Raw genomic sequence first — 15,757 nt, forward strand, 5'->3', positions numbered from 1 at the left:
CCCCCCCCCCCCTGCTGCTGCTGCTGCTGCTGCTGCTGCTGCTGCTGCTGCTGCTGCTGCTGCAGCAGCTGCCAGGTGCGTGTGAGCTCGCGCCACTCGGCCTCGAGCCTGCGGCGGTACTGCAGCGCGCGCAGCCTCGCGCCGCGAAAGCCCCACAGCCCCACGCGGAAGTAAAGATCTGCGCGGACGAAGAAGTTGCGTTCTGCGCAGCGGCGGTCGAACTGCACCCGCCAGGCCCCGCTGGGGTGCCACCGCACGCCCCGCCCCGGCGGCAGGTACTGCCCCCAGTCCACTGCAGCAGCAGCAGCAGCAGCAGCGCCGGACCCGCTCAGCAGCAGCCGCCGCACTGGCCCCGAGTTCACCAGCGACAGCGGCAGAGGCGCCGCTGCGCCCCGCACGGCCGCCCCGGGGGCCCCGGGGGCCCCGGGGGCCCCGGGGGCCCCGGGGGCGTCGGGGGCCCCGGGGGCGTCGGGGGCCCCGGGGGCCCCGGGGGGCCCTGGGGCCTCGGGGGGGGGCCTGTAGGGCTCCTGCTTGGGGCGCAATATGCGCATTTGGTGGCGCCGCTTCTGAGTCACTCGCTTCACGCCGAAGGCCCGCTGCTGCTGCAGTGCGCAGCCGCTCACAGGGGGGCTTGCTGCTGCTGCTGCAGCAACGGGGAACCACGCTCCCGCTGCTGCTGCTGCTGCTGCTGCAGGGACGCGGAAGATGCAGGCGCGCGGGAGCAGAGCAGACTGGCACGCGAAGGACGTGGAAACCTTTGCTGCTGCTCCTGCTGCTCCTGCTGCTCCTGGTGCTGCTCCGGATAGAGGGAAAGTCCTGCGGCCTCCAGCCCACCAGGCTCCGCAGCGGGGAGCAGCAGCAGCAGCTGCTGCTGCTGCATGCAGCCTCCGCGATAGGAGAGATACAAAAAATATGCCTGAGGAGCTCAGGGCAGCTCTCCAACTGGCGCCGCTCATCTTCCTTGGGGGCCCCCTATACCGTCAAAGGTCCTGGGGGCCCCCCTGCTGGGCCCTATTTATGGCTAGCTGTGGCTAGCTGCTGCTCGCTGGGGTAAGAAGTCGCTGAAGAGGAACAAAGTTCACTATTTGCCGTTTATTCTTCTGCGAAGGAGGTTCCAGGAGGCAACCCCATTGCGGAGGGCCCCCCCTGGGGGCCTCAAGGACCCAGCGGAGGCCCCCAGGGGGCCCCCCGGGTCCTCAAGGGCCCCTCAAACTGGCATCGGAGTCCATGAAATGCCTTCAAAAGGTTATTTAATCGTAATTGTTTATCATTTTTCAGGGATTTAGTCATTTAGCTGCGGGGATAGCCGGAAGACAAGACCCCCAGCCCTTCGTGGGGTCCTTATGTCTTGAGGCTACGGCGGGGACGATGAGGCCCTTGCGGCTTTGTGCTGCTGCTGCTGCTGCTGTTTGCTGCTGCCGCTTGGTCTCCTCTCTCTCTGTACACAGCACAGCCAGAAATGGCTTCTCCCGGGGTGCACTCATGCCTGCTGCTGCAGCTGCTCTGCAGCCGCAGCAGCAGCAGCAGCACCTGCTGCTGCCCCCACAGACATGTCACGAGAACACCAGCGCGAGGCCCTCCTCAGGGGCCCCTGCCTTCGTGAGGCTGTGGCCTGGGGGCCCTGGGAGTCGATCCCAGGGCCCCCATGCAAATCGATCCCAGCAGCTCCCAAGCCGTTCGCTGCAGCAGGGGCTGTGGGGCCCCCCCAGGTGCAGCAGGCGCAGCAGCAGCACCTCCTCTTGGGGCCTCGGGGCCCCCCTACTGGCCTCAACGGGTGCGGGGGGCCCCCAAGAGGCTGAGACTGATGAGGACCTTGTGGATTTTGAGCCTTGGGGGCCCCAGGCTTCCCCAGAAATATCTCCCGAGGGCCCCCCCGCTCAAGTGCCCTTGAGGGAGTTGGGGGCCCCCCGGATCCCGGGAGCTATAGATGTTCATTTCGGGGCCCCTGGCGGGGCCCAGAGGCCGGAGGGGGGCCCCCCCCCCGGGGGGGCCCCCCAGGGGCCCCCAGAGGCCCAGAGGGCCTGGAAGCACCTGCAGTTGCCGCTGGAAAGTTTTCTCTTCTTAGCTGTTGACGCAGAGACAGACGCAATTAGTTTCCTTAAGGAGGGTGCCACCCACTTCCTGAGAAATGCCCACTCGAAGACAGGGGGCCCCCAGGGGGGCCCCCAGGGGGGCCCCCAGGGGGGCCCCCAGGGGGGCCCCTATGCGGGGGAGGCCCTCGGGGCCGACGCCTACGAGCTGCGGCTGGCCCATGCGTTGTTCACAGAAGCAGCAGCTGCTGCAGTGCAGCGGAGAGTGGCAGCTCAGTCTGCTGCTGCCAAAGATGCTGCTGCATTTAAGACTTTAAAGAAGCAAGTAGACTCCTTCTTCCAGGCCCTGTACCCGCGCGTGCCCTCGCCGCGGCCCGCGCTGCAGCAGCAGCAGCAGCAGCAGCAGCAGCAGCAGCAGCAGCTGGATTCTCCCTTGCAGAAGGTGGCAGAGACCTGGGAGGAGTTCAGAAAGACTCTCTTCTCCTCAGAAGAAGTTCCTCCTTTCCAGAATGTCCCTGTAGTCATTCAAAAGGGTCAAAACCCTTTGTGGGGTGTTCATAGAGCTGCAGCCACTGAGGGGGCCCCCGGGGGCCCCCCGCTGCGGCGGAAGCTGCTGCTGCGGCTGCCCGAGCTGGCCCTCCACGAGGCCCTTCTGAGGCCCCTGGCAGCCTCCTCTGAGGAGCCAGCAGCAGCAGCAGCAGCAGCAGCAGCAGCAGCAGACGCTGCTGCTGGCAGCAGCCGCATCCTTCGCTGGGCAATCCTCAGCGCCATGGTCAGGTACAGGGAGCTGCTGGACCCTGAGCTCTTTGACCTCCAGCCGGACCCGAGGGGCCCCCTAGAGGGGCCCCCAGGGGGCCCCATGAGTGTAGGTGAGTTCTTGCCTTTTGGGGCTTTCAAAAGGTACCTTTTGGGGGCCCCTGGGGGGCCCCCGCAGCCCCAAAGCCCCAGCTTCGCCCCCAGACCCTGTGCGAGTGAATAGCCCGAGTCTTCTTACAGGCTCAGGGTGAGGGTCTGGGGCCTAGGGTTTAGGGTTTGGGGCCTAGGGTTAAGGGTTTGGGGCCTAGGGTTTAGGGTTTGGGGCCTAGGGTTTAGGGTTTGGGGCCCTACGGTTAGGCTGTGTGTGGCTTTCAGGCCTCTCAGCTGCTGCGCGGCGGCGGCGGCTGCTGCTGCTGCAGACCCTCTTCGAGGCTTACCCTAGTGCGGCCCCAAGGGGGGCCCCAAGGGGGGCCCCAGGGGGGGCCCCCAGCGGGGGCCTCCGGGCCCGCAGGGCCAACCCTTTGTGGCTGCTTCCCCTGGGGGCCCCCCTGAGGGCCTGGATGGAAGCTGCTGCTGACCGCGGCCCGGGATGGGGGCCCCCCTTGCCCCACCAGTTGTCTTTATCGCAGCGGCGGCTGCTCTGCAGCTGGCTGGGGGGCCCCTGCACAAGGCTGTGAGTGCTGCGTGGGCCCAGGGGCCCCCGCTGCTTCCCAGGGGCCCCCGCTGCTTCCCAGGGGCCCCCGCTGCTTCCCAGGGGCCCCTGCTGCTTCCTAGGGCCCCCGCTGCTTCCTGGGGGCCCCCCAGTTGCTGCACAAGAGCCACAAGGGCTTGAGGCTGAGGGCTCGGGGCTTGGGGTTTGGGGCTTGTGTGCTGCAGGGACCTCAGCTCTGTATTCCAGGCACTGCAGCAAAGCGGTGCAGCAGCAAACTGCGAAGAAGCAGCAGCGCTGCTGGAGGGCTTTTTGCTGTCGCTGGACCTCAAGCCCCCCGAGCTGGACAAGCTGGACGAGCAGCTGCAGCGGGCGGGGGAGTGGGGCCCGGGGGGCCCCCTGCGCGGCCCCCAGGGGGGCCCCCCAGGCCTGCTGGGGGGCCCCTTCGGGGGCCCCCGCGAGGCAGACTGCACCAGCGCTGCTGCCCTGCTGGCCATCCCGGCCTTCATTGAGGCCCTCACTCTCAATGGAGTCGAGGCTGGGGCCCGCGTTGTGGCTCCTTTGATGGCGCAGCTGAATGAGCAGTCCCGCAGTTTGGCGGCGGCGCTGGACTTGCCCTCAGCAGCAGAGTTCAGCCAGGAAAGCAGCAGCAGCAGCAGCAGCAGCAGCAGCAGCAAAGGGGGGCATCTTAGGCAGCTCTCGCGGGAACAGCTGCTGCAGCAGCGAGAAGAGTTCTTGATGCTTCTGAACACGATCGAGAGGCGGCTGCTAGTGGTACGGGACTTCCCCAAATGCTCCCAGCAGCAACAGCAGCAGCAGCAGCAGCAAATGCGTTAGAGCTGCCACTGTTCGCAGCTCTCGTGCAGCAATGCTCCTTTGTTGCTGCTGCTTCGCAGGCTATCACCGAGACCCTAGAAGGCTCAATTTTGGGGGGCACTGCCCTTCACGCGCGGAGGCTGGCTCCGGAGCCTGAGGGGCCCCCCCCAGCAGATGATGAAGAAGCTGCAGTGAGGACTTTTGTGGAGGCCCAGATGTTTCTGCGAGACCTCTTTCACACCATGCGGAAGACCCTGCAGCTGCCGGGGGCCCCCGGGGGCCCCCAGAGGGCCCCTCTAGGCCTGGCCGCGCCAGCCCCCGTGGACCAGGTGGGGGCCCCCATTCCATTTCCCTCTTTCTCGGACTTGCTGTCAACTCCAGGGGGCCCCCAGGCTGCGTCTGAGGGCGGGGGGGGCCCCATCCTGGCGACCCCCAGCGCGCTTGCTGCTGCTGCTGCTCGCCTGTACGCCTTTTTCCTAGTTAACTGCTTCGGGAGGGCCCTGCCGCAGTCTGTGAAGCTGCGGATCTCCAGGGGCCTCAACGCCCCCACTGCTGCTTCTCTGAGGATTACTCGAGAAGACTATGATGGCAGTTTGAGGGCGGAGTGGGCCCTTCACATTCACCCTGACATCCAGCAGCTGCCTTTACTGGGTAAGCCTGTGGCCCCGCAGCAAAGGGTCTTGTGCGCATTTGCTGCAGTTCTTGTGGGCGTTTTGACTTGGCTGCAGCAGCTTTCCCAGGCCTTTTGACTCAGCTGCTGCAGCTTCTCGTGGCCTCTTCTGTGTGCATGCATGCACCCAAAATGCTGTTTTCTCTAAAGGCACTTGAGACGCCTGTGTGTACATGCACGGAAAAACGTGCAGAGTGCTTTTCATATGTAACCAGGAGTGCTCGAAGCTCCAGAAATCCTTTCGTGGCTTTCTTTGGTCTTTTCTAGAGAACTTCTTGCCTTATAAAGATGCAGACTTCAATGAAGATGCTTGTGGAGGTGAAGACCTCCAAAATGCATTTTTTTTCTCCAATTGTTTTGCACTATTTTCTTTACTTTGGCTCTCAAATGCTGCACTCTGTTCACCGGCCTGCAGACCCGCCTCGGCTTCTGCTCTCTTTGCTTCCAACACATGTGGAACACTTTTCCCGCTTTCCGCTGACCTTGTGCCCAGAGGCTTACTGTGTGGCAGCTGCGAAATATATATGTATAATATATTATATATTACATATATATGCATATATGTATATGTATATAGGTATATATATCTGCATATTTTTAATGCGCATGAGTTTGTGTAGGGGTGCGCGTGCCTGGAAGTGTATGACATTGCATAGACAAGCGCCTGCATTCATGTATATCTTTCTACAGAATGTGCCTGTGTGCCAGTACCTTTAGTATTTATATACATGCGCATATACGTTATATATACATATATATACATATGTATGTATATAGGCGAGCATTTATATGTATTCAGGCATACATGCATGTGTGCACTGGACTTCACTTATGCATATATGCACTTGCTCAGCTGCTTGTTCTTTAATGCACAAGTGCATTTGTGCAGTCCCACAGTAACCCGTGCTCTTCATATTTGCCAATTGTGCATTCAGATGGACTCGTCTGTAGAGTCCTGTGCCTCGACTGCAGTCACTATCACTTCACAGCCGTAGAGAGCTGCAAAGTCCTCCCATGCGTACCACCAGCAGCAGCGGCTGCAACAGCAGCAGCAGCAGCAGCAGCAGCAGCAGCAGCCCAGCAGCAGCTCTGCGGCTAAATCCTCGGTTTTCGCGGGCGTGTGCGGCTCGAGTGTGTCTGCAGCTTCTTCTCTCCTCAGTTCCATGTTTGCCATTTATAAGGACGCGGCGCTGCCCCCGCTGGCCTTCTTGCCCCCGGGGATTCCCCCGCTGGAGGGTCTGGAGAGGGGGCCCCCCGGGGAGGGTCGGGGGGCCCCCAGCAAGGGGCCGGGGGCCCCCTGCTGCAGCGCAGTGAGCAGGTGGGGGGCCATCAGGAGAACTGCAGAGGCCAATGGCTGGCCCTTCTACGTGGGGCTGCAGGACGGCGAGCCGCTGCAGCTGGCGCTGGCCACTTCCATATGCCCTTTAGAGGGGGGCCCCGGGGACCCTGCGCTGGCTTTGGGGTGCCAGAGGCCCCTACTTGAAGTCCTTTCTATTAGCCCCGCATCCCCCACTGCAGCAGCTCCCCAGCGCCCTGCGGGGGCCCCCGAGCGGGCCCCTGAGGGGGCCCCTGAGGGGGCCCCTGAGGGGGCCCCTGAGGGGGCCCCTGAGGGGGCCCCTGAGGGTCTTTCTCTCAGTGATCTCCGCACAGCTGTACCCATAGGGGCCCCCGGCAGCGTCAGTGCGGCTCTCAGCCTCACCGCCGCAGAGACGCAGCAGCTGCTGCAGGCCGCGAGGCCCGAGGAACGCGACAAGGTGCTCGCGGCGCTCGAAACCTGCACGGTGAGGCGCAGCACTCCTGCTGCTGTTGCTGCTGCTGCTGCTGCGGCTGCTGCTGCTGCTGCTGGGGCCTGACCTGGTGCTGCTGCGGGTATCCGTGTAGAGGCGTCGCATGCGCAGGGAGACGAGCCGCAGCAGCAGGAGCAGCAAGGGCAGGCAGCAGGGGAGCAGTGGTGCTGCTGCGGAGTTGCTGCAGCTGCGCTGCAGCTTCTGGGTGTGCGGGGCGCAGGCGCAGCGGTACGCAGGCCGGAGCCCGCAGACGCCGCTGCTGCAGCAGCTGCAGCGGGAGGGGCTGAGCAGCACGAGAGCCTTGTGGCTGCTGAATGCTCTAGCAGCAAGAAGACAAGTGCTGCCCCGAAGTGAAGAAGTGGCCCGGCTGATGGCTGTGGCCAAACCCGAGACTGCAGCTTCCCCCTTGGCAGTGCCAAGCCCCAAAGTGGAGGGCCCCGTGGCTGCACTAGCCCGGGACTGGAAGCGGGGCTCAGTGCCTTTGTGGCCGCTGGTGCATGCGCTGTGGGCCGGGGACAGGGGCGCTGCTGCTGCTGCTGCTGCTGCTGCTGCTGTTGCTGTTGCTGCTGACCTCGGCTCCAAGCAGGCAGACACCCAAGAAGAGCCCGACAGCAAACAGGAGCTCGACACTTGGGCCTGGAAAGTTGCTGAGAAATTCCGCAGAGACGTAAGACTGGCAGCAAACAAAAAAGCTCAACTAGCAGCAAAAGTGCACTTCAAAGAGGAGCAGAAGCAAATAAGTAGAACCAGTGGGGCCCCCACGGGGCCCCATGCAGAAACAGGGGTCTCAGCAGCGGGGAAATGAGGCTCACAGCGTAGCTTGGCCGCAAATATGGCCCGCGATAACTCCCTAAAAGGTACCGCGGGGGCCCCCTAAGGAGCCCCTTAAAGGGCCCCTCTAGGGGCCCTTTCAGGGGCCCCTAAAGGGGCTTCTTGTGCTTTTAGTTCTTTCTGTCCACGGCCAGGAGCTGCTGCAGATGAGTGCGTGAGTGCTCAGGCGCTGGGGGCTGCCTTTTTGCTGCGGTGGCTGGAGGGCCACACGCGGGGGCTGCAGCACTCGAGCGACTGCGTGCACACGGGGACAACGGGGGTGGACCTGAGGGGTATACTGGGGGAGGGGGCCCCCCAGGGGGCCTCCCAGGGGGCCCCTCGGGGGCCCCCCGGGGGGGCCCCCACGGGGGCCCCCCAGGGGGAACTCGCGTCTGCAGCGGCGAAGTCCCTTCTGCAAGAAGGACTCAAGTACCTCGAAGACCTCCACGTCACTGAACACCAGCACCAACACTCCCACCGGCAGCTGGTGCTGCAGCACTTGCTGCGCAACGCGGACAACGCAGAGGGGCTTGCTGAGGCTGTGAGCCAGAGCTGCGCGGGCCTGGGGGCCCCCAAGGGTACTGAGGGGCAGGGGCCCCCCGCTGGGGCGCAGGCGGAGGAGGGAAAGATAGCAGCAGAAGAGGCCCAGCGAGCTGCAGAGGCCGAAGCCCTCGTGAAGGAGGCGCTGCAGAATCCGGAGAAGAGAAAAGTCCCGGAGGCGGAAAAGGCAGCAGTTGTAGGCCCCCTGAGAGCCCTTGTTGCTGCAGCTGGCTGCAGCAGCGCGCCGCTGCCACTTGCTGCTGCCTGCTGCTGCTGCTGCTGCGCCCCCTCAGCGCCGCGAGGGCCCTGTGCTGCGCCTTGCTGCAGGCCTGGAGGCTCTACTCGCTGCTAAACACCAAGTGCTTCTCCAGGGCCCTCCCCCCCAAGCCCCAGCTGCTCTTCGCAGACCCCAATGCCCTCATTGCCAAGGGCGGGACTCTCCACAAGGCTTCTTTTCCCCCCACAGTCTTGGCCGCGCACTTGGCCTTTCTAAAGGACTTCCGCCGCCCCCTCGTCATTTGTGTGGGGCCCCACACAGGGGCTCACTTGCTGGGCTTTGGGCTTGAGCTGGGGGTTTCAGTGGCACGCGAGTTGCAAAAGATATCTTTTTTCACTAAGTTCTTAATGGGATTAAGATGCACGCAAATATATGACTGTCTGCAGTTGCTGCCGTGCTTTGAGCCCGCCTCTTTGTACTGCTTGGGTGGCTAAACACGCTTGCGCTCCCGCTGCTGCTGCTGCTGCGGCTGCTGCTGCTGCTGCTGCTCTTTGGGCAGCCGTTGCTGAGGACTTGAGTGTCAGTTTGTGTCGGCTTCGGTGCTGCTGCCTGCAGATTCACCCGAAAGTGCAGGACATCTTCCTGCTGGGCCATTTGCTGCTGCAGCAAATGATGCAGCTGATGGGCCGGGTGTACCAGCCCTTCACAACTCTGGGTGTCGATACACCTGAGCGCCTGAAGCAGCACATCACAGCTAGCCAGCTAGCTCCCCTGGCGGACCAGTACGCTAGCCAGCTAGCCAAAGCCCCGCTGCAGCCGCCAGCTAGCGACGGCTTGCCGAGGCTGCAGAGCTTGTCTAAGCCAGACCTTGAAGACCCCGCTGCAGCAGGGGGGTTCATGTCTTTGTCTCGTTTCTTTGAAGAGTCTGCAGCGCTTCCGGCGCTGCTGCAGCAGTCGGGCAGCATAAGCGGGGCGGAGGCGGCGGCGCAGCAGAAAACGTTCGCCGCCGCTGCAGCAGCAGCAGCAGCAGCAGCAGACGCCCAAGGCGACAGCAGCAAGCAGCCCGCAGCAAAGCCCCACGCGCTGCACCTGGTCGCAGCAGAAGCCACTCAAACTGTTGCAGCAGCAACTCGCAACCCCGACGACTTGAGCCCCGCAGGGTTTCTAGACTCCCTAGAGTTTGTGCAAGTGGAGGCTGCGCGGCACTACGCCCGCGAGGGCACTCAGCTGCTGCCGTTTGCTGCTGCTGCTCCTGGGGAGGAGGAGGAAGACCCCCAAAGACTGCAGCAGGAAGGCACGGGAGAGCCCCCAGAGCAGCAGCAGCAGCAGCAAAAGCAAACGGACTGGCGCGAGCTCCTCACGCAGCCAGAGAGCATCAGGTACGCAGGCATCCAGCAAACAACTCAGCCTCCAGAGGCCTCAGCAGCCCCCACAGGCGCCTCACTGCAGCAGCAGCAGCAGCAGCAGCAGCAGCAGCAGCTTGCATGCATGCGCCTCCAGAGCCGTGTGCGATTCAGGCTAGTTAAGCACGCCATGCTCAGCAAAGACGGCGTGGGGGGCTCTTCGTTGTTGGGGGATTTAGTGGCTTCGGGATCGACTTCTCTGGACAGAGGCATTGAAATTCTGGTGGGTCTGCTGCTGCAGTCTGCTGCACTCAGCAGCAGCAGCGCTGCTGCACTCAGCTGCAGCAGCAGCAGCAGCGCTGCCCCTCTATGTCTAGGGATAAACACGCTTTTGCCTGTGCTGCAGGCCGCGGCAGTTGCCCCTCCGGAGAAGGCCTAGGGCTGCCAAGTTAGTGAGGCGAAGCCCTTCCTTCGCCCCTGCAGCTGCAGCTGCTGCTGCTGCTGCTGCGCTGCAGCAGCACACTGGAGCAGCGCAGCACAGTGTTGCCGCTGTTCCCGAGGCTGGGGGCAGTTAGAGGCCCCGCCTACTGGGGGCCTCAGAGGAGTTGACTTTCTGTGTCAAACTGGGGGCCCCTGGCCCCGCATTTTCCGCCGAAAGGTACTAAAAAAAGACCCAGATCTACACTAGGGGCCCTGATCTGCTGCAGCAGCTGGCAGGAAGGTACTGCATTATGTGGCAGCAGCAAACTAGCGCAGGCTGCATCCCGAAGGCTGCATGCGAGCAGCAGGGCCTTAGCAGCGGCATTAAATAAAGGAGTAGTTGCCAATGTTGTGCGATGTTGTGGTGTATGTCCACCTAAAGTATTCATTAAAAGCAGCTCTGCACTCCTCCAGCTAAGGCAAGAGGCGGGGCTGGGCTACTTCCGCCGAGTCAAGCTCAGCGGCTCTAAATCCACAAAAAGGGCCGGGCAGCAGACCCAGGGGGCCCCCTGGGGGCCCCCTGGGGGGCCCCCCGGGGGCCCCCTGCGGCCGCGGTGGGGGCGCTGTGCCCTGGGGCCCCCGGGCGACGCCGGGGGCCCCCGGGGGGCCCCTGGGGCCTCCTTCGGGTGGCTGCCTGTGGGGCCGATTTGGCTGCACGAAAGGCCACTACTGGTAAGAGGGGTTGACAACTCCCATCTCAATGCCCTGAGAGACTTGCTGCTGCAGCTGGGCGTAGTCATACTGCGTGGGGATGTCTGCTGTAGCCTGGACTGCGCCGGGCATAGAAGAAAAGGACTGAGTGTTGATGAACTGGGGCTGCTGCTGCTGCTCGGGGGCGAACTCTGCTGCTGGCTGGTACTGGCCCTGCTGCTGCGGCTTCGAGTCCGTGGGCATTATGTCCGTGTTGATGTCCCGCGAGTGCAGCTGCGGGGCCCACTTCAGCAGCAACGGCTCAAACATAAAAGACCAGTAACAAGACACGGCGTAGGCCCCCGCAGTGAACAGCAGCATGAACACAGCGCCGTAGCCCGTGAACATCATGATGAGCACTGCGGCCGCACGCACAAGTTCGCAGGAGCTTCGGTGCTCAATTTGAAAGACTTTTCACTTCCAGCTATTTTAATTTTCCTTTTTTTCAGTAATGGAGCAACTTGTGGCTGCATTTGAGCGGTCTGTACACCCTAAACGCGGGGTTGCCACTAGCCCGCGCGCGGTGTATAGACAGGTGTTTGTTCAGGCTGGGGGTGCGCAGGGGGCCACTTGAGGTCGACTTAGCGGGAAAACTTGCATATAATATGATTAATAATAACTAATTAAGTGCCTCTTAGTGTTTTATTGCCATTTAAATGCTACTGAAGGGCTCACTGGAGAGGCCCGCGAGGGAGAAGAGCGCCAACATGGACCAGGCCACTTCTTCAGAAGTGCCTTCGTCGTGGTAACACTCTATATAGAAGAGAGCCCAGCCGTAAGAGATGAGGGCTATGGAGTCCAGCAAGTTGGCTGCAGCAAAGATCACCCAGTCGGACTTGGTGATGTTGAACTTGGACCACCACAGAGTGCTAAGGCTGTTGTAAAGGTACAAATATTCTCCAAGACGAAGCATCACTGTCAACAAATCCAGAGTGACAGCAGCAGAGAGGATTTTGCTGCCCGTCCGAAAGCCCTTGGTCCACCTGTAGATACACCGCAGAGAGCGCGTGGCCGGCTGTACGTACAGCCCAGCTGGCGCATTTGCGCGCACGAAAGGAGCTGGAAGAAAGCATTTATACTTAAACTTTAATTTGCATTACAACGCATTATTTTCTTTATTTTAATTTACACTACAAGTGCAAAAGGAAGAGATGTGGGGCCGCCGGCTGCGGGCCGATTTCTGGGGTTTGGGCGCCGCGGAGCAGCTCGAGCGCGAGGGTTTGCAGCGAAGCCGAAAGCAGGGCTCAGCTAGGGTTTAGGGTTTAGGGTTTAGGGTTTAGGGTTTGGGTACTTGGAGTCGTCGGCGACGAAGGCCTGGAAGAGGCACAGGCCGAGAGTGCCCGCGAGCTGCAGCAGCATGAGCAGCGCCATAGACAAGTGGAAGCCGTTGGACATGTCGGGGTGGGAGTGGAAGGTGAAGACCCAGCGGCCGCCAAAGCCCAAAAAAAACAAAGACATAAGCGCCATAGAAAGGGCCTTGAGGGAAAAAGAAGTCCGCAGCAACTTCGTAGTCAAGAAAGCTATCAACGGCGTGTGTTCTTCGCCGCGCGGCGAAGGCTCTTCGTCTTCTTGCATAATGCGGTCTTGGAACTGCGAGAGCTGCCGCGACACTGCGTGCTGCTCCACCACCGCGTCGTCCCCGTCCACGCCCAGGCTGAACATTTTCCCTGCTGCTCCCCAGAGGCCGCGCGCTGCTGCAGCACACACCCACGCACACAGGCGCGCTGCAGCAGCAGCAGCAGCAGCAGCAGCAGCAGCAGCGGCGGCGGCGGCAGCGGCGGCGGCGGCGGCGGAGGAGGCGCAGGCAGCTCCCGGAGGCCAACGGACTCCGGAATGCGCTAATCTTAAACAATTCAAACTTGTCCAAATCCTTAAAACTCAAACGCGGCGGAATTTTGTGCAAGAACGCGCGGATGCGCAGCAAACTGCGCACGCGCGCGCAGCGCTCAACCACCAGCAGCGAACCGCGGCCAGAACGGCTTTTCCCGCCGCTTTCGCGCCAAACTAGCGCAATATTTGCGGGGAAATTCCCCAAAATTATTCATTTAAACCTTTAATTTCGAAAATCGACCGAGAAGAAGGCAGCAGCAGAGGCGCGAGCAGCAGCCACCCGGTCGGCGGCAGTCCGTCGGCAGCGGCAGCAGCGAGCAGGGAAAAGGAACACTGCGCGAAACGGAAACTTACATCTAGAAAAAACTCTTGCGATAAATCCAAAAAAGAAAGATAAAGTCCGGAAACATTTCAAGAACAAGAAAAGTCTACAGGGCTGCTGCTGGATCTCTATCGTGACTGCAGCTGCTCGGCCGCGGCTGGTTGCCCAGCAAGACCGTCGGACCGCCCAAGTTGAGTTCTTCTGTTCCGCAGATGCGGGGAAACAATTTTTTAATTCATTTCAATTTATATTTATAATTGTTTTGTTTTCAGCAAGGGCCTTTTCCTATTCTTCCCAGGCCAACACAGCCAACGCCTGCACCCAAGCCTGGGTGGCCCACTGGACTTCACCTGCGAAAGCCTTGGCTGCTCGCAGCCCTGGAGCCCCTCCGTCTTTTCGTTTTCCCCAAATAAGAAACTTTCAAAAATAAAATTACTTTTTAACTCCTAATATTCCACTTTTAGAACCAGAAGCAGGCAGAAACAGACACGCCTGCCCCCCTCCAGGCCTTCTTGCTGCAGCAAAGAGAGCTGCAGCACAAAACCCAACTCAATTCTACTCCCACAGGCCCCTTCCTCAATCAGCTTGCAAAGCAGATGAGGGCAGCACGCTGCAGCGTGCAGCAGCAGCAGCAGCAGCAACAGCGCTGCACTGCAGCAGCAGCAGCAGCACGCTGCTCCTGCCCGAGCGGCCGGCGGGGCGCAGCCCAGCAGCAGCTGCTGCAGAGGCACAGACCCACAGAGCCATTAGAGCACTCTTAGAAAAGAATAGGCGGGGGGCCCCCAGGGGCCCCCAGGGGCCCCCCAAAGCTGCTGCTGCTGCTGCTGCCTCTTTTACATGCGCAGCTATCTTTTAGTTGAGCCAAAGACTTCAGTTTTGTAACATTTCAATTTAAAAATAAAAGGACAAAATGAGGGCTTTTAGCTGGGCCCATTCGGGGCCCGCTGCACAGCAGCGCCGGCTGCTGCTGCTGCTGCTGTTTCTTCGCCGTTGCTGCAGCAGCAGCAGCAGCAGCAGCAGCAGAAACAGTGGCTACACGCTGCTAAGGGGGCCCCTGCAGCTCCAGCAGGGGCCCCTAATTAGACAACTAGGCGCAGCAAAACTGCTGCTTTGCTTTGCAAGGGGCCTCAGGTTTATTTTGGGTCTCTAAGCTGCTTCAGGGGCCCCTGTGGGGGCCCCTTAGAGTGTTAGGGGGCCCCAGAGAAGCAGCAAAAAGCTGGAGCAGCAGCAGCAGCAAACTGGCCATTTAATTTCCCTTAAAAGGAGACAGCTGGTGGCCAAAAGGGCCTTTTATTCTGTCTACTTTCTTTTATTTTTTTTCTCTCTGCAGCACTTTCTGGGTGGGTGGGCAGCAGCTGCTGCTGGGGCCCCCCCTAATGTGAGCAGCAGAGGGGCCCCCAGCAACTTGTGGGTTTTTGGAAATCTTTTTTTTCTTTTTTTCTTTTCTTCTTTCTGTGTCTTCTCTAGGGGCCCCAGAGTCCCTTAATCCACCAAACAAAGTATTTATTTATTTATTTCTTTTCCCCCTCCTGGCCTTTTGCTGCAGCAGCTGCTGCTGCGCCCACGGCCACTCAGCGGGGGCCCTGTGGGGCCCCACAGGGGCCCCTAGGGGGCCCCTCGCCACTGCCCTTGGGGGGCCCCCCTGCAGCAAAATGGAGCCACCAGGAAGCCCGCCAGGGGCTTTGGGGGCCCCTTGACTTCTAAGGAAGTCCTGGGGGCCCCCCAGCTCGAAAGTCCCAAAGGCCAAAGAGCCCCCATTTCTGCATTAATTTGTTTCTTGCTTGGAAACAATTATGTTTATATCTAAATAAATAAAGATACATAATATTTCAATCTCTATTTCTGCATCAATTTGTTTATAACTCGGAAATACTTATATTTATACAAAAAAATAAATGAATATAAATAAATAAATATATTTAATCAGTTTTTCTTGTGCATCCTTAGGCTTTATTTTGGCTTTCTTTAGGCTGTGGGGGCCCCAGCCTAAAGAAAGCCAAAACCCTCGGGGGGCCCCCCTCCTAGCAACGGGGCCCCCGCGAGCTGGGGGGCCCCATGAGCAGCAGCAGCAACTTTAACAGGGGCCCCCCTTGGGGGCCCCCTGCTCCTCCAGGGGGCCCCGGGGGCCTTTGTGAGTGCAGCAAAAGGCCCTTGGGCCCCAATAAGACCTTCTGCTGCACTCTGGGGGCCCCAGAGGCCCCCACAGAAGGCCTGGGGCCAGTGGCTCTGGGGGCCCCCAGGTGGCTCAATAGGGCACTTTTGCATGCGGAGAAGTTGCAGAAGTTTTGGGGCTTTAAGTGGCTTTAAACAAAAACTCTTTAGGCCAAAAGAAGGGGGCCCCAGCCCGTGGCTGTGGGGGGGCCCCCTCTGTTCTTTCTGGCGGTGCAGGCCCAGCTCGCTGCGTCCACTGTGTGTAGCTAGCTGTAGCTGGCTGCAGCTAGCTGTGGCTAGCTGTAGCTAGCTGCGGGCGTAGCTAGCTAGCTAGCTGGAGCTACGCCTAGCTAGCTGCGGGCAAATATAGCTAGCTGCTGCGGGCTTAGTAGCCCTGCATCACTGCGCGTTGGGCCAGCGCAGACAGAGGCAGTTTATCTAATAAAAACTATTTCCCTCAAACTTATCAATTTGTCTTGTGCATTTTTCTCTTTATTGCTAGGCCGTTTCTCAAGGGGCCCCCTGCCTGGGGGGCCCCAGCAAGTCCCGAAGACCCCCCTGGCGCAGCAGCAGGGGGGCCCCCGCAGCTGGGCCGGCTGGGAGCAGCAGGGAGGCCGCGGGGGCCCCCGGGCAGCGGCGGGGGGCCCCCCGGGGGGCCCCCCGCCG

At 61.0% G+C, this 15,757-nt stretch overlaps 3 protein-coding genes across 3 annotated transcripts in view; 1 reads left to right on the top strand and 2 right to left on the bottom strand.

The window, feature by feature from the left end:
• The window catches only part of ENH_00008320 (hypothetical protein, conserved), a gene marked incomplete at both ends in the record, with an annotated part of 1,315 nt that extends 359 nt beyond the window's left edge, over positions 1-956 (bottom strand). Inside the window, one exon of the mRNA XM_013584126.1 lies at positions 165-956. Coding sequence (XP_013439580.1) covers positions 165-956 — 792 coding nt within the window. The remainder of the gene's footprint in view (positions 1-164) is intronic.
• A 526-nt stretch (positions 957-1,482) lies between these two features.
• On the top strand, positions 1,483-10,057 carry ENH_00008330 (hypothetical protein, conserved; the record flags this gene model as incomplete). The annotated part of the gene is made up of 9 exons (XM_013584127.1): positions 1,483-2,899; positions 3,162-3,459; positions 3,663-4,209; positions 4,332-4,902; positions 6,065-6,702; positions 6,803-7,375; positions 7,706-8,254; positions 8,386-8,580; positions 8,891-10,057. The coding sequence occupies 9 exons, from the start codon at positions 1,483-1,485 to the stop codon at positions 10,055-10,057; spliced, it is 5,955 nt and encodes a 1,984-aa protein (XP_013439581.1).
• A 707-nt stretch (positions 10,058-10,764) lies between these two features.
• Positions 10,765-12,450, bottom strand: ENH_00008340 (hypothetical protein, conserved; the record flags this gene model as incomplete). The annotated part of the gene is made up of 3 exons (XM_013584128.1): positions 10,765-11,147; positions 11,464-11,771; positions 12,080-12,450. The coding sequence occupies 3 exons, from the start codon at positions 12,448-12,450 to the stop codon at positions 10,765-10,767; spliced, it is 1,062 nt and encodes a 353-aa protein (XP_013439582.1).
• Positions 12,451-15,757: the final 3,307 nt, after the last annotated feature.

Source organism: Eimeria necatrix, genomic scaffold, assembly GCF_000499385.1.
Source record: "Eimeria necatrix Houghton genomic scaffold, Enh_scaff123, whole genome shotgun sequence".
Lineage (NCBI taxonomy): Eukaryota > Apicomplexa > Conoidasida > Eucoccidiorida > Eimeriidae > Eimeria > Eimeria necatrix.